Source organism: Salmo salar, chromosome 01 (assembly GCF_965601325.2).
Source record: "Salmo salar chromosome 01, fSalSal1, whole genome shotgun sequence".
Taxonomy (NCBI): Eukaryota; Metazoa; Chordata; class Actinopteri; order Salmoniformes; family Salmonidae; genus Salmo; species Salmo salar.
The window spans coordinates 150,085,141-150,112,795 of record NC_138291.1 but is presented as its reverse complement, the minus strand read 5'-3'; the positions used below and the strand labels follow the sequence as shown (position 1 = coordinate 150,112,795).

Here is a 27,655-nt window from a genome sequence, read left to right as displayed (position 1 = left end):
ACACACATTGTTCAAGTTACAGAATGTTCAATACAGAACCTTGAACAGGTGGTTCCGGAATGTCCAGTTAGGAACCTAGAACAGGGGTGGTTCCGGAATGTCCAGTTAGGAACCTAGAACCGGTACGGTTCGAGAATGTTCAGTACGGAACCTAGAACATGTATAATTCCAGTGTTTCCAGATAGGAACCTAGAACAGGTACTGTTCCAGAATGGCCAGATAGGAACCTAGAACATGTATGGTACCAGAATGTTCAGAATGGAACCTAGAACAGGTTAGGTCGAGAATGCCAAGGACAAATGTGTTCCTCTGTAGCTCACTTGGTAGAACATGGCACTTGCAGCGCCAGGGTTGTGGGTGTGATTCCTGGGGACCAACCGTACGTTAAATGTATACACGCACGCATTACTATAAGTTGCTTTGGATAAAAGTGTCTGTTAAATTGTGTATTCAGATTTTTTTCCCACATTTTGTTACATTACAGCCTTATTCTAAAGCAGATTGAATTGATATTTTTCCTCCTCATCAATCTACACACAATACCCCATAATGACAAAGCAAAAACAGGTTTTTAGAAATTCTTGCAAATATCAAATCTGAAATATGAACATAAGTATTCAGACCCTTTACTCAATACTTTGTTGAAGCACCTTGGGCAGCGATTACAGCCTCGATTCTTCTTGGGTATGACTCTATAAGCTTGACACACCAGTATTTAGGGAGATTCTCCCAGGCTTCTCTGCAGATCCTCTCAAGCTCTGTCAGATTGGATGGGGAGCGTCGCTGCACAGCTATTTTCAGGTCTCTACAGAGATATTTGATCAGGTTCAAGTCCGGGCTCTGGCTGAGCCACTTAAGGACATTCAGAGACTTCTCCCGAAGCCACTCCTGTGTTGTCTTGGCTGTGTGCTTAGGGTTGTTTTCCTAAATCTTAGCTCCCTTGATCACTCTGGAGCTTTTTTTCATCAAGGATCTCTTTGTACTTTGCTCCGTTTATCTTTTCCTCAATCCTGACTAGTCTCCCATTCCCCAGTGTGTGCCTTTCCAAATCATGTTCAATCAATTGAATTTACCACAGGTGGACTCCAATGAAGTTGTAGAAACATCTCAAGGATGATCAATGGAAACAGGACGCACCTGAGCTCAATTTCGAATCTCATAGCAAAGGGTCTGAATACTTATGTATATAAGGTATTTCTGTTTTTGTTTTTTTATAAATTTGCTAAAATATCTAAAAACCTATTTACGCTTTGTCATTATGCGGTATTGTGTGTAGACTGAAAAAAAAAAAATTTTATACATTGAAGAATAAGGCTGTAACGTAACAAAATGTGGAAAAGGGGAAGGGGTCTGAATACTTTCCGAATATACTGTATTATCAACTCTTGTTATTTGTAATGATAAAGGGTTGTTTTTGTTGTTTTGTGTACAATTTTTGAGGTTGGAGTGTTTTGAAATATTTTTGGTACCAAGGACCAACATCCCTGTCTCCTATCGGCCTTTCTTATTATTTTCGTCTGTCATCATTGAGTAATACATGAGTAATATAATATAAATTATAATAATTTATTCAACTTCTATACTGCTTTTCATTACAGAAAGAATCTCAAAGCTCTTGTAGGACAAAGTGGAATATAATTGGCCAGAGATTAATTGGCTACCCTGATCTGCAAATATCTTTGCCCAGGTTAGGATGAAGGTTAGCAATTCATATTTTGTAACTCAGGTCTATTTAAGTTAGCCACAGAAATATGGGGGTTATGGGCCATATTTTTCACAATCTGATCCATGTCCGTTATGAATTGATCTAAACGCATTAAATTGACGTAAAGCTAAACAAGCCCTATTTCTGTCTGTCAGTCTGTTTGTCCATCTGTCTAACTGTCTGTCCATCCGTCCGTCTGTATGTCTGTCTGCCTGTGTCCCTAGTTGCCCCTCAGAAGACCCCACAACAACCACCTACAAACCAGACAGACATATCCTCATCCGGTCAGCATCCCCAATCCAAAGCTGCGAAGAGCCTTAACTCTGCCTAAGAGTTTTGAACCCTGACCTCACAGCATTATGTCTGCCCTGGGGTAGGTTGTCGTTGCACTAAAGAGACAGATACTCCACACGAGACAAAGCCACGCAAAACACAACAAAACCCAAGAGTCCACAGAAGGTTAAATTAGTCTCGTCCAGCCATGGAGAGCGACATAAATGAGACAAAAAGGAAAAGTGAGCACGCAAGATTCTGCAAAGGATGAACCGTTGTTGGTCCCTTCATTGTCTGAGCCTGAAACAAGTGACACATGTTGGGTTGTAAAGGTGTCAGGGCCTGAGTTAAGGACCATTGTATTGGTGTCCAGTGGTAGCGTTGGTCCTTTGTCCCCTGTAGCTTTGGGCCTTTGTCCGCTGTTGTATGTCATTAGCATCTCAATATTCATTTGAGGTTGATGTCGGGTAGAGGTGGCAGCCTCTTTAGACCGAGCTGAGCACACTCTCTCACACAGGCACTGAGGAACTGCTGTTGAGTTAAACACTTGTGGAGATCATTGATAAGACACAACTGTAGAAGAGGCCATGGCGGACTCATAAAGAGAGGATGTTATAATATATATATATATATATATATATATATATATATATATATATATATATATATATATATATATATATATATATATTATAACATCCTCTCTTTATGAGTCACATCAGGCAGCTAACAACATTGAAAATACTTTACTATCTCTGCTCATCATATCATGTCATTAAATTGTTGTAAAAAATTACTCCACTCCCCCATTCTGCCCTCACCCACTCCCTGCCCAGGGATGAGTAACAAAGGGCTCAATGGTGTCACCCGTCCCCTCCAATCCCTCTCCCCTCTACCTCCCCCTTCTCTGGCTGGCTGGCTAACCCCCTGACTGACAGGCCAGCGGCTGGGGCTGGTGCTGGGGGGCAGTTAGTGTAGCGGTGTGGGCCGGCCGGAGGGAGCAAGGCGGTTACACTGAGGCCAAGCCGAAAAGCGGTTGGGCAGTTTAGCCAGCTGCTGGGGGAGCCTTGCCTGTTGCCGACCAATGAAACCTGCCAGATGGAGGCATTTCAAAACAATGAGAGATGTTTGCTTTGGTTAAAGCTAGGAGTTGCTGGCGCATGTATGCTACTATGCTAACTTACAGTAGATGGTGATAGAATCTGATATGATCATTTTCTGGCTAATTATACTGACTGACTGCTAGACCATTAAGATTTGAGTAGTGATAGTTTTTGGCTGTACCCTGGTTTAGCAAGTCCAGCTACTTAGGAAGGTAGTGTCCTTAAACCTAAGAACCTCTGTCCTAAGTTAAGCCCCTCCCAGCCTAAGTTTAAAAAAACTTCCCACCCTTACCCTAGGTCACCTCTCTTAACAAACAACAGCAGCTGTTTCAGACAAGTCAAGATCTGAATGCTGTTTGTGAGCCTCCCCATGTCCCCCCAACAACTCTTTGATATATTCACTCCAATGCTGAAAAAAAAAACTAGAGCCCATCATATATTACACGTGTTGTTTCTCCTTCCTCCTTTCAGCAGTGTCTATGTGACCAAAGCACAACATACGGCTATGAGCCCCAGTAATCTTTCTAGCCTTTCTCTCTCCGTGAAGGCCAAACGCCTCAGACAGCAACATGCTCAACAGGCTGAGTGTCCCAGGACCACTAGAGTGACCACTAGGGCTCGGGGTAACCAAGCCAGGGTAATGAGGCGTGTGATTGGTGCCCTCCCTCCCACACAAGGCCAGTCATTGGAGGACATGATTGATCATGACAGGCACACACTCGAGACCTGGTGTCAGAGGGGTGGCATAGGCGCGCCGAGTCATGTGGCGGGGGTGAGCAGTGGTGGAAATACTACCCTATTGTCATACTTGAGTAAGAGTAAAGATACCTTAATAGAAAATGACTCAAGTAAAAGTGAAAATCACCCAGTAAAATATTACTTGAGTAAAAGTCTAAAAGTATTTGATTTTAAACATACTTAAATATCAAAAGTCAAATGTAATTGCTAAAATATACTTAAGTATCAAAAGTACAAGTATAAATCGTTTCAAATTCCTTATATTAAGCAAATATTTTTCATTTATGGATAGCCAAGGACACACTCCAACACTCAGACATAATTTACAAACAAAGCATTTGTGTTTCGTGAGTCCACTAGATCAGAGGCAGTAGGGATTACAAGGGATGTTCTCTTGATTAGTGCGTGAATTGGACCATTTTCCTGTCATGCTAAGCATTAAAAATGTACTTTTGGGTGTCCGGGAAAATGTATGGAGTAAAAAGTACATCGTTTTTTTAAGGAATGTAGTGAAATAAAAATAAAAGTAAAATATAAATAGTAAATTAAAGTACAGAGACCCCAAAAAACTACTTAAGTAGTACTTTAAAGTATTTCTACTTAAATACTTTACACCACTGGGGGTGAGCTCCCCCAAACTCAGCAGTTATATGTATGCAAACCCTGTGTGTGCACACATATTCAAATACACTAATATGCTTGAGAGGACACACTTGTAAATATGTGTGGATGGACACACACACGGGCAGAGAACACATAAGCTTGCAAATGCAAAGACAAAAATTCTTCCATATTCCATACTCAAACACTCACTGGCCTACACATACACAAACTGACACACACACAAGCACAACGTCCTTCCTTCCAATTTAGTTGCACTGACTTGACATTTCGACTGAGTTTTAAGTGACTTCCTGACGGGCACATTTCTCCTCAGAAGTTCTGCCTCTGTAGGTAAGTGATACTGTGACATTACAAAACACAATTTCTTGGCTAAAAAGTGCCAACATGGCAACATGGAGAGAAGCCAGTATTCTTCCATGGGGGAAGCAGGATGCATGGCAATACATTACAGTGTTTCCCAAGAGAGTGTTGCAGCTGTGAAATGGACTAGCTTTTCCACAGATGATTCACTCTACCCCTCAATAGTCTGACTTCAGGCATTTAGTGGCACCGTGTGTGTGGACCCGGCTGCCAATATAGCCCAGTTAAGCTGACTCCGCAAAATACAGTTGCTGCATCTGAAAATGTTTTTGCTCCTATTTAGAGCTAAACTTGGGCTGTTTCTGCTTATACCAGCAAGTTTATTTTTTCTCTCGAGCTGCTTCTGTAAACTTGACCTTAGGAGCTCTTGTGGTAATAGTAATCATTGAAAAGTCAAGAACAGAAATGTGGTCTTATTTTAAAGGAAACCTCCCCCCAAAAGCTATCTTTTGGTATTTGTTTCAATGGTCCATTGTTGATATAGGCCCAAAATGTTTTGCATGTCAGCAATCAAGTTTGGGGTCTATATCAACAATGAATTAATGAAACAAATTCTCTCTCCGTGAAGGCCAAACACCTCACACAGCAACATGTTCAACAGGCTGAGTGTACTTTCTCTCTCCGTGAAGGCCAAACACCTCACACAGCAACATGTTCAACAGGCTGAGTGTACTTTCTCTCTCCGTGAAGGCCAAACACCTCACAGAGCAACAGGTTCAACAGGCTGAGTGTACTTTCTCTCTCCGTGAAGGCCAAACACCTCACACAGCAACATGTTCAACAGGCTGAGTGTACTTTCTCTCTCCGTGAAGGCCAAACACCTCACACAGCAACAGGTTCAACAGGCTGAGTGTCCCAGGACCACTAGAGTGACCACTAGGGCTCGGGGTAACCAAGCCAGGGTAATGAGGCGTGTGATTGGTGCCCTCCCTCCCACACAAGGCCAGTCATTGGAGGACATGATTGATCATGACAGGCACACAATCGAGACATGGTGTCAGAGGGGTGGCATAGGCGTGCCGAGTCATGCGGCGGGGGTGAGCAGTAAAATACTACTTGAGTAAAAGTCTAAAAGTATTTGGTTTTAAATATACTTAAGTATCAAAAGTACAAGTATACATCGTTTCAAATTCCTTATATTAAGCAAATATTTTTCATTGACGGATAGCCAGGGACACACTCCAACACTCAGTCATAATTTACAAACAAAGCATTTGTGTTTCAATTTTTGTGTCGTGTTTGTGCCTTCCCAAGTGCAGTTGGCTGAATGTGACATTTTCCCCACCACTTACACTTTGTTATTATGTATTGCTTTATATATCAAGTTTGAGTGAGCCATAAATTCAGAATAGCTCCGCAATCAATATTACCATGGCATAATAAGCCGGTTGCATATGCAAAGAAGTTCACTGCTTGGTATTGACAGGGGGAGAGAGGAAGATTTACGGAATATATAAAACTTTTCTCCCCGCTCAAATTAATCATGCAAGCAATATTTAGCAACACACATACATTAGTGCGAGAAGAAATGAGAAATCATCATATTTCATATTTACCTTTCAATACTTGCAAGTCATCGTTACAGATTGTTAAAGTGATTTGTGGTGAGTGCGCCATGCTTGAGCTGTTATATTTTGACATCGTATTCCATCCTGACAGGCCAGATGTAGGCCTAGAGGTAAAATAAACCTTCACAATGGTGCAGTTTGAAGAGTGGTATTCAAAATGTGAATAAACCAAACGTACTACCTGTATTTAATTCGGTTTTTTGGGGGGGTGCACACATGCTTGATTTATATAATTGTTTTGTTTGTATTTGTTTTGGAATTAATTTGCTTCCATGAAAACATATGTCATCATGTACAATTCTTAAAATAAATTCTGAGATAGACCTGTAAGACATAATGTACCTCAAGGGAGACATTTCTCATGACAAGTGGGTTCCTCTGCTAGAGAGTTACAGATCCAAAAGACATATTATTATCTGTTTTAACTCCAAAAATCAATCCATTCACATTGCTGATACAATAGGAACCCGACATGTTACAATTGGCCCTAGGAGGGTTGTTTTAATAGGACACTGTGTTCTTATAATAAGACAAACTCATCCAAACACACTCTGGCTTTTGGGGATGCTTCAATCCAAATACACCCAAAACCAACTCTCCAAACCCAATTGGCTCAACAGTACTTGAGGGTCATACAGAAGACTGATCTGTTTGGGAAACATCGCACACCAAACACTGAGATGGAAGATGAGAGAGTCTTTGAGAGACTCTCATGCTTTCAGAAGACGGGCATGTGTCATGTCTCCATATCTCCCATGTATCCCCGACAGTCAGCCAGGCCAGACCTCTAGACTTTGAGGGCAGGCGTACGTAGCGGTGTAAACGCTAGAGCCTTTGGTGGAGGACCATTAAAACCTGATTGCGGGCGCTCTGTCAAGTGGGTCCCAGGTGCATTAACACTTTACCAATCTCCTGTAATGATACTCCCCAGTGCACAGAGTGGTGGAATAAGAGCATCAGCCTTTTAAGGTTGCCCCTTTAATGAAATCATGTCTGGGGCCTTATATATGGGGGCTAAGACCAAGACCAAGGGAGCCGCTGGCACTGTTTTTCTACTTTTACAACAGAAAAGTATAGAGTGGTCCAACATTACAGTATGTGTAATCTTACAGAGATACAGAGTAGATAATAGCTATACTGTACACACTGCACAAAGACTATTAAAACATCACTATTAAAAAGCTCATTTCATTTCATGATTATTATGAAAACTAAAACCTTCATTATTCTTCTTATTATTGTTGTTGTTGTTGCTATCATAGATGTTTTTGTTATTATATTGTTGCAATCATCATCAGCTGCATAATTCAGCAGGCTTGCTAACTCTTCAGTAGTCCTGTTTTCTGCTTATTTTCTTCTAACAGAGAGGAATTGCAGACAGAGACCTTGGTCCTGATATGGCCCTCTGACGAGCAGTGTCGGCATAGGGCATGGTTTTATCCTACAGGTGACTAGTGCTTCAATCTAACTTCAAGTGTGACCCCACAGCAGGCCTATTGTAAAAATCCCAGAATAAAAACAAAACACATTCAGGTATCTAAAAGTCAGGCAGAGAAAAAGAGAAGAAAAACAGTAATGCATGAAGGTTCTCTGTTGTTATGTTGTTTTCCTATGAGCTCCTTTGAGGCAGCAATTGCTTTCGGATCCTAGTTACAGTATATGGCTCCTTCCAGATTTACTGGCGTTTCTTCTTAATCTCCATAAAGACATTAGACTGACTTGTTGACCAGGGATTACTGCGGAACACAAAAACTCGTCTGGAGAGATGAAAACAAGCGCGTTTATCCTATAGAAAAAGTGTAAACAGTAAGAAAAGCTATATTTACAGCAAGACTTAGAGGGTGGATGGTTCATGGGTGAAGAAATGAGATGAGATGATAGATCGATAATGACCTTGGATGAATGGGGAGGCTTATGATATTATGTGATGTTTTTTAAGTTTATAATTGCCTTGTAAGGAATAGCCTAATGAATTAAGTAATTAAGTAATTGGCTTAGACCCACTGGTGAGTAAGCATGCTGAACGGCTGAAATCAAAGCTGTAGGACAACGTCACCACTATGTCAGACTAAACTATTGCAGCTAGTTTTAGAGAGAGAGAGAGGAATTAGAGATATAAAGTAAGAAAGACAAAGAATCTCCAAATTATTCACATTTGTATAACATTTCAAAAAATTCTGAAACTGTCATCACACAAGTTTTAGTGATTGTGAAAAAGTTTCCATGTAACAAAGCTTTTGTCATTATTGAAATTAGTTAGAATTGTCATTCTATTAGGCTAGAATAAAAAATATCCTATTAGGCTAGAATAAAAAATATCCTATTTGGCTAGAATTAAAAAAAATACAATTTTCAACAATGCTTCAGAAATGCTGTGGAACTCCTAAAAAAATGTATGTAGGCCTGTACGCTATTACAATCAGATTCAAACGAAACGCCCTTGTCAAAAATCTGTATGGAAATGTCAGAATTTGCTAACTGGTGTTGGAATACCATTGGCGTTCTCTTCAGGGCATAATAAGGAGAATAGATGCTGGTAGCTCGCCACAGATAGCATGGACAGTCTGAATAAAAACACAATGGCAAAATGGAACTAGCCAACCGTAAGCATGTCCTCCCCCACGAATGATGCATTTTGGCTGACGCTTTATCACATTTCAGTTAATTACTATAGCTCCCGCCTTAAATGTTGTACATGCCGGATCTCTTTGGCAAGACGTATCATTCACCCAAGTTCCGTCAAAATCGGCACAGTGCTGTCTGAGACTGAGATATCGCGTGTGACTAACGTACAAACAAACGGGAGACAGTTCCAGAGTCCCCTACCGTTTTCTTCGTGGGGGACAAACAATGACGCTCCATCCACTTGTCTTTGTTGGTCTATTCTTGGCCGAACAAAAGACGGGCAGGAGAATAAAAACGCATGACAACAATGTCCCGACGAATCGCCCATTACCCTATTGTGTACGATGAAAGATGGACACGTGTACCTCTAAATGGATAAGGAGGGAAGGGAGGAGGAGAGGGGGGGTTGAAGACAGTGGAGTGAAGGGGGGGGGGGGGGGTTACACGCAACACACGCCTCCGGCCTCGCGCACATACAGAAACTCCCCTTTTCAGCACCATGGACAGGGTATAGTCCTCCACGCGCCACACCCGGCATCTCGACTCCAGCTGTTACTTTTGTTACGTTAAAAACGAACACCCGTCCCATCCTGAGGTCAGCTGACGCTGGTAATGGTCAGGCAGTATCCCCACCCCCTCTCTCTATCTCCTCTCGACCAACACACGGAATCAAACAGCAAGTTGCTGCATTCTGAAAGTTTCCTTGCAGGGTGACCGACGCAGAGAGCAGGTCGACAGGCGTACTTTAGCCTCTTACAACCACGTTATTTTTGTGACTCTCGAAGGATAAAGAAATAGGATCATGCGTTTTGGTTTTTATTTTTTCATAATAATCACTTATCATTAGCCTAAGCTCAGCAGGCGCGCATCTTGCCTTCCTTTCCTCTGTATAGGCCTATCTCAACCTCCGATTGATTTTATGTTCATCTGAGCTGAAAAGCATCACTGCTCAGAATGTTGCTTGAACATCCTGGATCAAGTTGTCAAAATCCAGTGAATTTCTCCCGATACAGTGCAGGTCAAGGTAAGAAGCCGGCTTTCTTGTTTGTTTGGAGTCATTTGCACTTCTAATCGAGATTTAAAATTAACTTTATATGGAAATGTAGCCAGCCTACCATCGAGTCTATTTGACGCCGTTTAGTCCCCTGTAATCTGTTAATGGCTCATAATTAGCTATGAAATATCTAGCTATACAGCAAATCAGCACAGCGGGGGCTCCGCCTGCAGCTCAAAGTTTTACCGATAGGATCCAAACATGCATGAAATAGCTCATTGTATCTCACAGCACACCCTATCATCATCAGTTAAACTTCTGAAATAAGAGTTTGACATATCACCATTATATGCTGAAAGAAGAGTTACAATGGGCTGTGCCTTCCCTTTCAAGACGGGAGAAGTTGTGAAAAGAGAAAAATTGATAGGCTACATATCGAATGGAATGGATTTCATCATATTGGCGAATAGCACTTAAATGTGTGTCCAGTTTAACACAATTGAACAGGGTATTCATACGGTTTCGAGGTGGGACATTAAAGCTTTAATGTATGTTTCCCTGCGTGCGGGAGACGTTATGAATATGTAATGAGCTGCATTGTTGGAAATCATAAGAACAGATGTTATGCGTGTGCTGTTATTTTACGCCATCTCTCTTGGCTGTCACGCGAGTAACGAGACCACAAGAGCGCCTTTGCACCAACCACTTGTGTACCCAACAAGGCGACAGCTCGGCTGCACACAGGCCGCCCCCCGCCCTCCCTAGTCAACAGCCTGTGCAAAATGCTTAAGAAGTGTCAGGTTCCCTTCGACAGGTGCGGCACCTGAGGTCCGTTACAGACAAAACGCTTGAAATGATAGGTATATACGTAAAAAGTTTGCAAACAGAAAATGTCTTTCTGAAAAGGCCTGGCATAACTTTGTTTATTTGATCACACTGTAAACCATGTAGACCAGTCGGCATGTGGTTTGTGAATGATTCCATTACATCTAGGCCTATAGGCTATTCATTATGTGAAGTGTTATTACATCCCAGGCACAAATTATTGTTCGAAAATGTGAAGCATTTTTGTAGCAATGGAAGTCCTACTTCATATTTGTAAATTATGAATCTAATAAAGTAGATCCATGCCACAAAATATATTGTGTTGCCTTACGTATCGGGGAAATGAATAAGGCTTGTAAGTGGGCTATTCCATGGCCAAATCAAAAACCAATAGATTAGCAATGGTTTTAGAAATAAAAGCAATAACGATCTCTTACTAAACCACTAGCCCATGTCCGCCTCTTTCTTACGGATCACTTTTCTGTTTTGTTGATCATAGAGCATTTCTCATGTTACCCCATTACTGTCTCCTCGCCCCTCAAAAGGGAGCGATCAATAGGACATAAAAATATAGCTGAAATGTAAGAGGGAGCACTGAAGCATCCCACACCTTTCACCAAAATATATTTCATATACTCAGAAAATACTGGCAAATGGGGCATTGATTTTAGATTCATCAGGGGTCCACGCAGCCATGGCACTACTCGTGATTTCCCAAGGCGCCCTTTTGCGCCTGAGATCAGTGTCGATAAAATTCATCGTGGTGTTGCCTCGATCAACATGTTATTGAACGGCCAATCTCTCCCCTAAGTAAACAGTTGTCTTTGTGAAGTCAGCATAGGCTATAGTTCTACAATATGGTGTGTGTGTGTGTGTGCGCGCGCGCGCGTGTCAATCGCACGCCAGGTTTATACGTTCTCGTTACGTGATGGAAATTGTAGATTTGGTTTTATTACGAATGTAGTGTTATCTACCGTGACCCCAACACAACGTCAAGTTAAGGAGATGTTCTCTTTTGCTTTTGAGTTAATAAGATACCATGAGTGCGATGGCTGACATAATATGTGAAACATCCAAAATATCCAATATAAAATAGTGCATGTAATTAAATCATACCTGTCAAATATAACAGTAACGTTGGTAAAGGAATATTTGTCATCTGATCCAGATGTTTCAAAAGAAAAGTGTTCATTTCATCAAGCTATTTATTATTAAATGGGGATCCTATTATGTTCCTATGTAGGCTAATGGTTCTAGTGACATATGCCTCCTAGTATTCCATCTTTTTTTGTTAGTAAATAGGGGTCACCTCACGTCGTTCTATTATTGTGCATTTTAGAAAAGGTAAAAAACGAATTAAACATATTTAAAACTATACTGTACTGTAATAAGTTACTAGGTCTATGTAATGGTGGAATGTTTAATAAATATTAGAGTTGCATTCTGCCTGCCACATCAACCACAGAAATCCAACAAGGCCAAAATATATTGTACAATAGCTACCTATATATAAAATGATGTACAGGCCTATTTAAATCTTCGATAGCAGGCCCTGTGTTGCGTATCCATAACATAAACTATCCATTACAGGCAAATATTTGGAATGTCACTTTATTTAACTTAACTTTAACTTATTTAACTTAATGAATTTTCGAACTCAACCGTTTCAGGACTTCATTTAAAAAATATATGTACCAGGTTCCATTTTCGTTTGCGTTTGATTATTTGTGTAGCTTCGGCTTTATTATGGCCGTGATTCGATTTGAAATAGGCCTACACACTGTTTTAGAGAAACGTGCGTGCAAAGTTCTATTTAAAACCACTTAGGCTACTTTTCGTGCAGTGAAAATGTATTTTCATAAGATCATGCAAAATATGTTAGTGTAAATGAACCAGCTAAAGGTCAAATAGGAGCTTCTTGCAATAAAATGTCATTTAATAGCATAGCCTGTGCATCAACTAAACACACATGGCCGAAACCATAGTCAAATGTTATCTTGTTCCATTTTACCTCCCTCCGAAGAGCACTTAATACCCGCACCGTTTCCAAGTTTCTGATCGTTGATGATAATCTATCTCCCTGCTTTAACAGGCCAGTCGCTAGGGTAACCACGCGTCGTAATCCTGCGCAGTGCACATCACAGTGAGATACAGCAAACTCAAGCGTATGCAGTCACACCGTGCGTGGAATTCTAGTATTCTTCCCTTGATATACTGCATAATATGGCGTTGTGAGTGATAGGTGCACAGCTAGAACACAGCAATACAGTCGTTTTTCGTTATCGTGTGAGGAGAACATGAGCAATGGATGGACATAATGAACAGAACTCTCCAAATGGAGCACCGAATAACACGGAGATGCTGTTTGCCTTGCTGGCCCAGAGCGAGGAATTACGTAAAGGTATACAACAGGGCAACGCATGTCTAAATGTGTGTTTTAATCTAATCTGATATTGGTTAGGCACATTGCAATGGTCAGATATTTAATCAGTACTTTGTTGTCGCTGTTTATACTTGTCAGAATAAGGGATGTTGTTTTATTTCATTACAACACCTTCATGTATCGCATGCTGTATGAAGAACACAATATAACTTTATTCGAATTGTCTCCTCTTTTGTATTTCTGAACATTTTTATAATGCAATGAAATGCTTATATTTCCTACATGGAATAGAACGCTATTTCTTGCATGCATTATTCGCTCATACACCATCAGTTTTAGACTAGTCAGTGGTTAGCCGAAACAGTGGACACTAACCTTTTCAGTTTTTTCCACTTTTCAGTTTTTTCCACTTTCGCTCCTGTCCCCTGTATTACAATGGATTATGGCTAAATCTGTATGGCGAAGGATTAAGGCTAAAGACGGCGAATCTACGAAATAGCATATGTCTTATCTGTTTGCTCCAAAGCTATTTTTTTACACTTTTATGAAGTTTTAATCTTGTCGCAATTTTTCCATTCATTGCATATGAGGGTTAAGGATTTAGTAAACCGTTTAAAAATACACATTGTAGACATTATTGTCTTAAATGTTTAAAGATAAGTGTGAATTCTTTATTTAGGATGGTGTGAATTGTAACAACTATATAACAACCTGCCCTACATGGGACAAACGTATTTGTTTTAACGAGGTTTCTATCAATATTACTGCAATTTCTAGGGATTGAATTGGCTTTCATGGGCGTATATCTATACTGGTAATATTTTTATAAGGTGATCAAATCGCTGGATTGTGGCGTGAGACTTGACCGTTGTATTCTAGTTTTACAGAACCTATTGAATTAATAATGAGTTTGATGCACCTGTTGGTGACGTGGCTCCCTCGCTGTTGTGCGTTGCTTGCTCTTGGTCCCAGAAAACAATATTCCGTACATTTGTCATAAATTGCCCACAAATTAACAATAGGAATGCGATTCCTTGGACGAATGAAACGTGGTTCGACTTGAATAAATAAAAGTGCTAACATTTCAAGCCTCATTTAAGTTGCCAGTGATGCGTCTCACTCGATACATGTTTGTTGATAGTTTAATAATAAGTTACATTTACATTTACATTTTAGTCATTTAGCAGACGCTCTTATCCAGAGCGACTTACAGTAGTGAATGCATACATTTCATTTCATACATTATTTTATTTTTTCCTGCAATGAAAAGTTATTTGTTTGCTGAAAGATGGCCATTTTGTTTTCGTGTATTGTCTTGTCTTGATGAAGGCATGCTTAAAAGTTGGCCATGCGAGTATGTTTGAGTGGATTATTCCTAAAAGTTCAATGGCCTGCAAATTGTCACATTATGTCTATTGATGTTCAGTTAATTATATGAATTAGAGCTAATCCTGAACTTGATGAAGACATTGGCTTACTATTATCTGTAAACTGTACGTCGGAACGATTGGGTATCAGAGGGATATTGTCAAATGTCATGTGTAAATTAGTCAAGATACAATTATGCAAATTTGACCATATGGACGGTCGGGTTCATCATCCCAACACCGAAACCATTTCTAGTAGCCTAATGTGCACGGTATCATCAGCATATCTAAATTGTCAATAAACTCATGTTAACACACAACGTGTAACAATTAGGTATGTGACTGAAGCTACATTTGATAACATCGAAACACATTTCACCTCATCCACCCAAGTGTGCACTTTCAGCGTAATTTCATGCGTTATAGTGGGAAAGGCTTGGATGGTGTTTTGACAATTTGAATTCAGGAATATTGGCAACATGTTCAATGTCCGAACCCTGGATCAAATGTTGCTGTGGTCTCGTTAACATGAATGAAACCCTCCTTTCCCACTCAGCGAAGCGGGCCTGCTTCTGCATGATTTGGAAACCAGATGCAAAGTAAAACCTCAAACTGCCTTTGGGCCAGCGTTGATGGGGAGTCTGAGCATGGACATGGGGATTGACTGTGTCGCTACAGAAGGCTTGTTTTTTCTTCCCTTTTTATTATCACTAGTGATTATTAAATGGGAAACAATGGACCAGTGTTTTAAAGAGAGAGGGACCCATGCGCCTGTTGTACCCACTGGGCACAGACGTAAATTCAACGTCTATTCCACTTTAGTGCAACGTACATTTTATTGAAATAAGGTGGAAACAACGTTGATGCAACCAGTGTGTGCCCAGTGGGTAATCTCAAACACGAGGATAGGATAGCCCATGCATGGTCGCAGGAACGAGAGAAGAGATACATACATACTGTATATGTTGAATCAGTAAGGGAAACGGGGAGAGATGGAGAGGGAAAGGCTTAGAGAGAGATGGTCAGGGGGACTTGGATCAGTTGGTTACCATGCAAAGTAAGTGTTTTAATTAATGGAATGCGCTTTTTCGAGGAGTGATAGTAGAAGGGGGGGGGGGGGGGGTTATAGGCCTATGTCTTCTTCATTCATTCCGCAGGTCAACCATAATGGTTCCAGCATGATACCTCAATCAGCCAACAGTCAATCTGTGTTGGCTGTTGTCTTTGTAATATTTTATGCTATTAGTTTGATTTTCGCTGTGTTCTTTTGTAGTGCATCTGGCACCCACACTTGGAAAATGTTAACGGATGTTGCCAGGTTTCGATAATCATACAAAAAACAGGCCTTTACTCGAATTTATGGGTTGTGAAAAAAATGACGATGGTGATGATGACGACGACGATGATGAAGATGATGATGATGGTGGTGCTGACAAACGAATGAATGGCTGTAATTTATAGGCAGCAGTGTATTTACATCTGAGACTATTAAAATAATTATGTCCCTACATTTATTGATAGAGTCCACAACACCTTATTCAACTTAATGGAAAACTCAACACAAAACTATATTTTGTTATTTGTTTCATTCGTTCATTGTTGATAGTCCCAAAATGTTTTACTTGTCAGAAATCAAGTTTTAAAGGTATATAACTTTCAAAATACAGAAATACAGCCCATGCAAAATGCATCATACTGTCTGTATTTCTGTATTTTGAAAGTTATATATCTTGAAAACTTGATTGCTGACAAGCAAAACATTTGGGGACTACATCAACAATGGACTAATGAAACAAATACCAAATATCGTTTTTGTGTTGAATTTTCCTTTAAATGCACTGTTCGAAATCTACCTTTTGGTGATGGTTTCAACTATGCTTTTCATTCAACCAGATTTGTTTATTAGGCCTACAACTTTTTAATTGAATTATAGCAATACTCAACTACATGGCAATCAATATACATCGATGAAAATAAAAAATATACAATATTCTAGATACTAGCTCAGTGAAAAAAATTGTCTCATATTTTCCCTGAAATAGACTGCCTTGGGTTTTTTCCATTCATTTCTATTTACTCATCACTTTCGATGCGAATTTCTATATCTGAGGTTTTAGTACTATCTACTGAAAAACAAATGGCATAAATATGTGATTCATGTATAAATAAAATACCTATTTATAATATGCAAAATATGAAGTATGATTTATCACAATTTTTTTAGATAATTTGTATCGAATTAGTCTCCTTATTTAGATATTATCCCAAATAAGCCTTTTCTAAATCAAATGCATTAACAAATGTCTACATTTGACAATTGTATGAATTGCTATTTTGTGTCGTAAAACAATTTGATCACAGTATAATTTGTCTCGGTGCAACATGATTTCTTAAGCAGTGTTTAAATTCAAGATGGCTTCATGGTTATCCTGTCTTCTACAGAAATTCCTGTATGCGCTGGCTGTAATCAACACATCGTGGACCGCTTCATCCTCAAAGTGCTGGACCGCCATTGGCACAGCAAGTGCCTGAAATGCAGCGACTGCCAATCCCAACTAGCGGACAAGTGCTTCAGCCGGGGAGATAGCGTTTACTGCAAAGAAGATTTTTTTAAGTGAGTGCAAGAAATAGGCCGTCCCATTAAATACATATTCTTTCATGATCGACAAATTATTGAAAATATTGCAGGTGTGTAGGTTGCCTAATAGTTCATTGAAAATAAGCCAAACTATTTTATAGAATCGCAGGTTGTGAACGTGATTAAACTATTGTCAATTTATTGATGATAACCTTCTTATTTCCAAAAAGGAGATTTGGGACCAAATGCGCCGCGTGTCAGCAAGGTATTCCTCCGACGCAGGTGGTGAGGAGGGCACAGGATTTCGTATACCACCTGCACTGCTTCGCGTGCATCGTGTGCAAGAGGCAGCTCGCGACAGGTGACGAGTACTACCTGATGGAGGACAGCAGGCTCGTGTGCAAGGCTGACTACGAGACCGCCAAACAGCGAGGTGAGAAATCACTGTATGTGATCTAAGGCGCTGCATCTCAGTGCAAGAGGCGTCACTACAGTCCCCGGTTCGAATTCAGGCTGTATCACATCCGGCCGTGATTGGGAGTCCCATAGGGTGGCGCACAATTGGCCCAGTGTCGTCCAGGTTTTGCCGGGGTAGGCCGTCATTGTAAATAATAATTTGTTCTTAACTGACTTGCCTAGTTAAATCAAGGTTAAATTAAAAAACCTTATCACACCGATTTAGGGTCCCCAAGATCAGAGTTCCTAGATTCTAACGCCTAATTACGCATGCATCCACAGTCGTTGTTATTTCAGCGATATCGAAGAATGTGGAAATCCTACAAGGCCCACATCTTCATTTCATTCTGTCTGCTAAACTTCAACGTAAAAAAAGGAGTATGCCTATAATATGTTATCAATCACCGCATCACCCAATACGTTATGTATTGTTTGGAGCTGTGAACTTGATCTCCAAGACTATGAGGTCACCCATAAACACTTGACCCATCTGCGCTAGTTGCGTCGTAGCCCGCGTCCCAATAGATAGCAATAACCTATGTATAGATAGGCCTAAAGCCTGTCCAATTGCATTGAAGAGAGAAAACGTAGCTCATTTTTGTTTTATTTTATTAGCAGACCGACAGTGACTAAGAAGATTAAATTCAGCCTCATCTGCACAACATATTCGTTTTGTTTCAAGGGTGTTAAAAGCGCTGGTTACCATGTTTTGCTAAAGTAACTCATAGGCTACCCTAACGCCTCGGATTAAAATCACTTATTTTATGTAAATGCGTATTTATTGCAAATTTATTACAATCTGACCTCTCACAGAAGCTCTGTATAAACAAAACGACACCCACGCAGGGTATTTTCTTTGTGAAGAGTTAATGCATTACTCAAGTGTTATCTACCCCATCTGTTTGGGGGAATTTACTGCCTGTATCTCCTGCTGATTTACACATTGAGTTAACGTGAGTTTTCATAGAAAAACACACACGTTTATTTTGTTAATGTAAGGGCGCCATTACTTGGGCATTGGAGGATGGTCTCGCATTTTTTTTGTCTGTATACTATTTGTTTGCTTATGAGTTAGCATATATTTGCGATCAATTACGCACATAATAACAAATCATCAAATGCACGAGTAATCCGACTCATTAACAGTTTATTTACAGCCTCTAACTCGCAAAGGATGCTGAATAATCAAATTAATATAATTCAATCATTTGTTTAATAAGCATTGCACTGTCAATTATATTTCCAGATATATATTTCTTTATAGATACATTTCTTTGGGCACGCAAAAAGCAATTTTTTACGAGGCTTACAATTTTCGGTGGATCTAACTGAATATCTATCAATATTTGGATACAGCTTTGAATCGAATATTAGGCCTATTAGCATAAAGAATTGGGGTGCATTTTTGTTTACGTTATGGCTTACATTGTATGTCTTGTATTTTCTTTTTAGAAGCTGACTCAACAGCGAAAAGGCCACGAACGACCATCACCGCGAAACAGCTCGAGACCCTGAAAAACGCTTACAACAACTCTCCCAAACCGGCCCGCCACGTACGAGAACAGCTATCGTCAGAAACTGGCCTAGATATGCGGGTTGTTCAGGTAACTATCCATTCCCCTCCATTATAGACAATTTCATTAGCGTTCTTATTGTATTATTATCTAAGGTCATGCATGGGTTTCCTTTTGAAATAGTGCTTGAAATGGCTTCCCAGGTACAGAAGTTGGGGTTTGATGGTTAGAATTTACAGTGAGATGGAGTAAAAAAAAAGTCCACACAAGAGAGCTCGTTAACAACGCTGAGCCTCGCATATTGTCTGTGAAAGAGCCCTACTGTGGATGACTATGGCCAATTAGTCATTCTGTATATATCGTTTTATTTGCAAGGACACTTAAAGTAGTTAGGAAGCCACTATCGCTTCATTATTCACTGAAGGGGAAATGGGGGTGAAGAGGGTTCACTTTGGCTCCATATCATTAATGAATATAGACCTTTCCTAAATATGGGGTAGAAAGGAGAACATTTTTACCTGTTTTAATTCAATTATGCTTGATGTAGATTTAAACAAATACGTGCTTACATTGAATGGTTTGTCAATCATAACTGTCTCTTAAAAATAAAAATACAAATGTTTCCAATTTTATCACACAATTTTACAGCTACAATTTAGAACGTGGACAAAGTGAGATTTAAATAATTAACATCAACTCCAGGTATTAAATCCCAGTGAGAGGGTAACATGCATGGTAACTTGTCTGCTCTCAGGGTTAAGGACAACTTATAGCTGTCATGAAGTTAATTAAGCGCGTGATAAATCTTGTACAGGGCATGGTGGTCCCAAGATTAGTGTTCTGTCCCACTGTTTCAATCTCCCACTTGTGTTAAAGAAGACATGGCCCAGTCCCCAGACAGTCCTTGAAAATGATTTTGTTTTAATGTTAATGTACCTGACCACTTAAAAGCATAGCAGGTGAAGCACTGAAGAAAGAGTAGAGGAAAATTATGTCTGGAATGGTCTAGTAAGGGGTTAGGAATGTCATTTTGCATGTCCAACAATAGGCTATGAATGAAACATTCAGTTCAAAAGATAAAACATTTGATAATGTTATAAAACAGACTACTTGTGTCCTCTGCAAATGTAACAGTACATTATAGAGTTCTCATTTTAAGAAATCAGTTTCACTTTACTCATAATTCTATTTTAGGGAAAGGCTTCTACTTAGAAAAATATGATATTTATTGGAGGAGCTGCCTTCAACAGGAAATTCCCAACTTCCCAATTGTATACCTAAAATAAATAGAACAAAACATATGTACCTAACCATACAACACCTCTGTCCTCCAGGTCTGGTTTCAGAACAGGCGAGCAAAAGAGAAGAGGCTGAAGAAGGATGCAGGCAGACAGAGGTGGGGACAGTACTTCCGCAACATGAAGAGGTCGCGAGGTAGTTCCAAATCAGACAAGGACAGCATCCAGGAGGAGGGCATGGACAGCGACGCTGAGGTCTCCTTTACAGGTAGGATGAGAAAACAAACAGACAGAAATATCTGAGATGATGTATTCACAATAATCAAATTAAAGGGAATGGGATACAGTGGGCACCTTTAAGTTCCTATTTGAGGAATTATGAGAGATGATAAAAAATTAGTTATTATCCTAATTATAATACCAACTCTTTTTATATGATTTATTAGCCCCTGAAGTGCGTAGTGGAAATGGACATAGCACATTTGTAAACCACACATTTTGGTTTATACCCACTCAAATGTGAATGAAACCCAAATAATTCCAATGAGGGAAAAATTGTATAAATCAAATTTTATATGAATGACCAGAATCAAACTAATAATATCAGCACTATATTCCATAAGGCTTCTATAATGCCACACCATGACCAAGTGTCCTCCCTTGTGTTCCAGACGAGCCACCCATGTCGGAGCTCAGTCACTCCAATGGCATCTACAGCGGCCTGAGCGAGTCGTCTCCAGCCATGGGGGGCAGCCACGGCCCCTTCCCCCTGGAGCATGGAGTCCTCCCCTCTCAGGACCAGTACCGTGACATCCGCTCCAGCAGCCCCTACGGCCTACCCCAGTCCCCAGGTTCGCTTCAGGCACTGCCCAGGCACCAGCCCCTCATCTCCAGCCTGGTCTACCCTGACTCCGGCCTGTCCATCATGACCCAAGGCGGGGCCCCGGGGCTGAACCCAGGCATGAGAGGAGTGTTGGGGGGCACTAACGGCCCCAGCTCGGATCTGTCCACTGGCAGCAGTGGGGGCTACCCAGACTTCCCAGCGAGTCCAGCTTCCTGGTTGGATGAAGTGGACCACGGACAGTTTTGATGAGCTGGGTTGATTGGTCAACGTGGTCTAAGGACTCAAAGGTGTTTTTTCTGTGTCTTCTCCTGCGGGTGTCAAAAACTGGAAAAGAGACAGTCACGCAAGACCTGTGAAACAGAGAGACCGGGTCAGACGGTTGCTGTCTTTCACCCTCCTTGGATCACTCTGTCTCTGTCAATGAACTGTCAATGAATATTTTTAATTTCTCCTGATCTGAGTGGACTGAAAGGAAGGATTGGGCCATCAAAAAATATGAATGGTAGCACTTGGAATTCACACACCATTCCTTAAAGATAACAAGACTGAGAGAAATGGAGTGCTGGCCTGTTCTGAATGATCATTTAGCTACTGACGAAGTGTTGATATGTTGCTCAAATATCGTCAAGAGTAGGGTGTGAAAGGAAAGCCCCTCACTTCTACAATCTGAACTTTAACGGTCAGACAGACATACTCCATCTCTCAGCCTGAAGTCTTCACAGCAGTCATCAAACAGCCCTCCACCATTGAACTATGTGTACAGCAACTTTCCACCATCATGCTTTTGATCCCTATGGTGTCATCAATATTACACCAGAGGAAACTCACAGATACACACCATTTCCAGCTGTGATATCATTGTGACAACTTAGCAAATTCAGACTTTTGCCCAATTGGATTTTATTAGACTCCAATCCTTTCCACCTTACTCTTCTCTCTGTTTCAAAAAAAAAAAAGTGTACCGATGCAGGTTTTGGTTCAGAGTTTTTATGTGTCTGGTTGTTGCCAAATGTCTATGTATATTATGGTTTATCATTGTGGAGAATTTATTTTTATACAACCCCTTCGACAACATGAATACCACAGATATTAGGACTTTGTACATTGACGGCTAGGGATCTAGACAAGTTGTAGATGTCGCCTCCCACCGATAACTAGAGGTCCAGTTACTTCTATGCATTTGTGTGTTCTCAGATGTATCTTGTTTGTTTCATTCTATTGAAATTACCTGGGCATGCTGAAACCCAGGCTGGTGTACGTGTTTGTTTATGTGGAAGATGTTTTATGTCTTATTTATTCTCTCTGATGATGATTAAGTGATACAGGTCTTTAATAAATTTGTCAGCTAAATCCAAACTGACCACTGACTCGTGTATCAGATCTTTATTATGTTGACTATGGACTTTGTCTTGGGTTCTCTTCTATTTTTCAAGGCTCAAGCTAAAACCCAGATACAGACACAGAAAGCGGATAGTACGAGTCTCAGAGTTTATAACAGTACAAGGGGCAGGCAAAAGGTAAGTCAAGGCAGTCAAAGAGTCGTAATACAAATCAGAGTCAGGCAGGTACAGGACGGCAGGCAGGATCAGGGTCAGGACAGGCAGAAAATTCAGAACTGGAAAGACTAGGAAAAACTAAAACTAGAGCACAGGAAACACGGGAACATGCTGGTAGGATTTGATGAACTGGCAACAGACAAACAGAAAACGCAGGTATAAATACACAGGAGATAATGGGGACAAATGGGAGACACCTGGTGGGGGGTGGAGACAAGCACAAGTGTCACGGTTGTCGTAGGAAGGAGCGGACCAAAGTGCAGCGTGTGTGTCGTTCCACATTTTATTTTCACTGTGAAACTTTGTAATACATACACAAACAAAAACAACAAACCGTGACGCAGAGTAGAAACATACACTAACTCAGAAACAATCTCCCACAAACCCTAGTGGAAAAAAAACCCTACTTAAGTATGATCTCCAATTAGAGACAACGAGGACCAGCTGCCTCTAATTGAAGATCATCTCAAACAAAACCCAACATAGAAATACAAAACTAGAACCTGACAACATAGAAAAACTAAACTAGAAAACCCCCCTGTCACGCCCTGACCTACTCTACCATAGAAAATAACAGCTTTCTAAGGTCAGGACGTAACAACAAGACAGGTGAAACAGATCAGGGTGTGACACTATCTACGTTAGACATAACAAAAAAATGTCGTTTTTCTATACAGTATATACACATCTTAATTCCTCAAAACACTGACAGAAGCTAGGGTAATTGGGGTGGTGGCTAATCTTCCATATCATCCCTTATTTTCCTGAAGTATTAATCACATTGATCTTACATCAGAATACAGATAATGTAGGGGAACCAGAGCGATCCAGAGACATGGTTGAATCTGCAGATTGGCTGTCTGGCTAATTACCAAAGCTGTATCAAGAGTTCAACGGCTCTTTAGTGCAGAAATTTGATGCAGACTGAGAGTCAACATGTCGATTTGGAGATAACGGTGCCTTGTTTGCCCAAATGCCCCTACGGGATAGAAATCTTCAATCCATTAGCTTATGAGGGATCGAATGCCTCTTGTGAATTTCCTAATTTGTTTACTTATTCAAAGTCGGGTTCAATTAAATAGATTAAACAGTGTGTAGTGTGTGCATGCATGTGTGCGTGCATGTGTGCTTGGTGTTCGCATGTGTGTGTGTGCTCGGACTGTGTAAGTGACCGTCAATGTCTTTCATTTTTTTCTACCAGTGACAGAAAGACTTGCATTGCAGTTTCATCTGGGAATAGCATCACAGACGGCACATTTAAAACCATCCTCACTTTGACCAAGACCATCAATCTGTACATTCTTTATAGATGGATCCTTTCACCATCTTTCAGCAATATGCAGTTCCAACAGGAACTACAGTACTGACAATGCAAATGAACTGGCATAATTGGAAAAATCTGGATTCTATAGAACCAGGAGACCTGATTATGAACAACTCTGGACTTTAGTTTACTATAGCTTTATAACCTAAAAAAAATATCTAAATATTTGTGAAATTAAAAACAAAATTCTCCACAAACTCAAAAACAGAGGTTTGTCTAAAAGTCACACCGCCCTAGTCTTATAAAAATGATCTGGCTATGGCAACACAGCAACATGAGGATCCACCCCACCCTCACCCTGATATGAGAGTAGAATACCAAGACCTCTGATTAATAATAGGCTCTGTGTTTGAATAACTGTGGATTGTCAGATTTAACCCAAGCACTTACTATAATTACTCCAACAACAAAAACGAATCCAGGGGTTGGAAGATCCATGCTTTTAGAAACAGACACATACCATAAGTTCCAAAATAAAAATGGCCTTATAATATAATTTTTTCACACTGGTATTTTAGATTTTTGATACAGGTCCTTAACTTCTTCATTTTAGGGTTGGACTGCTGGCTCTTGTTCTCAGGTTGCCAGAACAAGAACATAACACTTCGACTTAAAATCAAATCCTTCCACCTGAGTGGCGGCTGTCAGTATTGCTGTACTAAGGCGACAGGTGTGTAACCCTATCCCAGGGTGCCCTGCAAAGTCAGTGCGGGTGAGAGTGAAGTGTCAAAGGCAGTACTAATCTCCCTCGATCCCTGCCATGGTCAGTTTACTGGGCAGTTTCCATTTGGGTTGAGCCAGGAGGATTTGTCAATGAGACAGAGGAACACAACACATCAGGAAGTCTGAAGCCTCCACAACAGACTCTCTAAATCCTACCAGCTTCCTGGTTTAACATGTCGCAGCCCCTTCCCTTCCCTCCCCTCCCCTCCCTCGACAGGTGTGAGGAACCCTGAGAGAAAAAAAGGTGCGATCAGGATGACCTCAGGATGAACTCTTAATATAAACAAGTGAGATTATCCCCTCCACTCTTTCAGATTAACTTGAGTTTCCCCAGTGGCTTTGTATGTATAAGTGATTGTGGGAGTTTGAATGTAGCTGGGTAGTTTTAAGTGGATGGAGGAAATGGTGAGAAAGGAATTAGACAAATGTGTGTTATCTTTTGAGGACAGTGAATGTGTGATGATATCAGGTGTACGTTGTAAGTATTTAGGGTATAATCATTAATTGTACGGTTCAAGGCCTCGATGTGTATGTGTCTGTGTTCTATGTTTGACATGACAGGTGACTGGCACATATTCTTCAGCAGACAATAGCTGGATCCTGTAGACCACTTCCCAGGAGGTCTAAATTGCTGTTGGCAGTAGGAGCCTGTGATTGAAGGCTACTCAACCAGATATGCGACAGATAAGAACAATCAGGCGTGTGAACACATTCTCTAGCTGTGTACAGCCGTTTTCCATGTTGCCTGTCAGACATTTTGTTTTTTTCTATTTTGTATTTTTCTATTTTGTTTGCTTGCTTTTTGTGTTATTGCTCTGTCTGTCTGCATTGATTAGAGTTGCTTGTCATATGTTGTTCTTTATGTGCTTATTGTCTATCTGTATGTCATTTTAAGTGTTTTTAATAACCTGCCCAAGGACTGCGGACGAAAATGTGTTGTGTCGGCTGGATAAAATCGGCAACAGGAATGCTAATTAATGTGCACTGTCCCTGTAAAAATAAACGTAATAAAGTAGAGTAAAGATATATAATCCACAATGCAGATATGCACAAATAAATAAAAACTGACAATGTAAAAAAACAGAATTAAATACAACTGACATCCACACACTTATATAATAATTCTTAATTTCACCCCCAATTTTTTTTGACAAGATATTCAGTAGCAAAAATGTCAGTCACAGTCAGTGGTTTTAGGATATAATGTCAGTTTGACTTTGATGTCAGTTGTTTCTTGGCTGTTATATTAGTTGACTGTTACATTGTATTTTTGCATGAGGTTCTTGCTATAGGCTGTTGCACTTTAGCCTACTGTTATATTGGACTGTTGCTTTAGGCTCTTGTATTTTTCTATTGCTATAATAGGTTGTTGCATTGTACTGTTGATTCAGGCTGTTGCACTGAGCTATCCCTGCCATAGGCAGCTTGAGGCCTGGCTGCTGGCTTTCTCTTCTCGCTCCTTCCCTCCACGCCCCCAGCGAGCGGCCACCTCGTGTCAGATGGCTGGGAGTAAATCAGGCCTGACAGTAACACCTCCCCTGGGCCCCACACGTCACAACAACAATTCAGGCCTAATGGAGCAGCTCTGGGGTGGGTGGGTGTGTGCACCATAAGGGGGAGGGCCACCAGCCAGTCATGTTGCATTGGGTAGGGAGGAGGAAGGTTGGAGGGAGAGGGGGAGGAGGGAAAGGGAAGAGGTGATGAGGGGCTCAGAGGATTACCCCAGGCGCTGATATAACTAAACAATCAATTAACCCAAAATAGGATCCTGTGGTGTGGTGTGGTGGTGGTGTCTCTGTGGTCCTGTAGCAGCACAGATGCAGTGGTTTAGTGGTTGGTTGAGGAGGGGGAGACTGCTGAGATAGGTTAATGTGCTGTGCCGGAGTTTGGTAAAGGTGTAATCACAGGCTTCAAGGATATACTGAATTTCTCTTTCAAATACTAGTTTCAATGTATCACCTACTGTATGGGTTATTCGCTCCAGGAGGATCACTAACAAAGAACCAATCACACAACGTCTATCAGAGACAGACAGGTCGTGTGGCTAATGAGGTGAGCCCATCCCTCTTCATAATGCGCAACTCGCCCATCCTCTGGTCATTCTCGCCTCTCTTCCTTGCGGAAGAATCACTACGGCTCCTGAAGCTGCCGAACGTAGGACCCCTGCTCCTGACAATAGTGTTGAGTACTGACCAAAAGGAAAGTTTTTCTTAGAGTGGAAGTTGTTTTCTACCTCTCAGTCTCCTGTGGTAGCTAGCTTCACGCGGCTAGCTATCGAGACTTTGTTAGCCCACGCTGCAAGGCTAAGCTAACTTGGCTAGCTCGCTGGAAAGCAAGCAAACCGCATTCCTAGCTTTTCATGTTTAGTTTAACCTGCGTTCACACGTTTGTGTTAACTAGACAGACTGGTATAGCCTCACGGCTCCACAGTTGTGGGAGATACTAACCAGAAGTCGAACCCTGCCCCCACACGGTTCCCTTTGGATTGCACTGTACTAGCTAAATGTTCTACCTGGAAAGGTAGATTTGCAAGCTCTCCTCTCTCATTTAGTTCAGCACACGTTCTCTCATGTTGTGTTGACTAGACTGACCGACTGCCCTAGCTTCACAGCTCGATGGTCGAAAGAAACAATTTTGTTAGTTGAGAGACCAAGAAAACACGCTCTTTCTCCGGCTAACTTTGTGCTTACTAGCTAGGCTATTAGCCCATGAGGCGAACACTAGCTAGCTTACGGCTAACTATCAAGACTTGGTTAGCTCACTCTGCAAGGCTTAAGCTAACTTGGCTAGTTTGCTGGCCAAGGCTATAAGCCCTCTGGCTATAAGCCCTCTGGGTGAACACTAGCAAAGCTATAAG

The 27,655-nt window shown here is 40.9% G+C and overlaps 1 protein-coding gene across 2 annotated transcripts; it reads left to right on the top strand.

Moving 5' to 3' along the window:
- The first annotated feature begins 9,555 nt into the window (after nucleotides 1-9,555).
- Nucleotides 9,556-22,551, top strand: lhx3 (LIM homeobox 3). Of its 2 annotated transcripts, none has more exons than XM_045716048.2 (6): nucleotides 9,556-10,020; nucleotides 17,008-17,179; nucleotides 17,377-17,576; nucleotides 19,052-19,203; nucleotides 20,448-20,619; nucleotides 21,023-22,551. In XM_045716048.2, the coding sequence occupies exons 1-6, from the start codon at nucleotides 9,951-9,953 to the stop codon at nucleotides 21,439-21,441; spliced, it is 1,185 nt and encodes a 394-aa protein (XP_045572004.1). In that variant the 5' UTR covers nucleotides 9,556-9,950; the 3' UTR covers nucleotides 21,442-22,551.
- The last annotated feature ends 5,104 nt before the right edge of the window (nucleotides 22,552-27,655 follow it).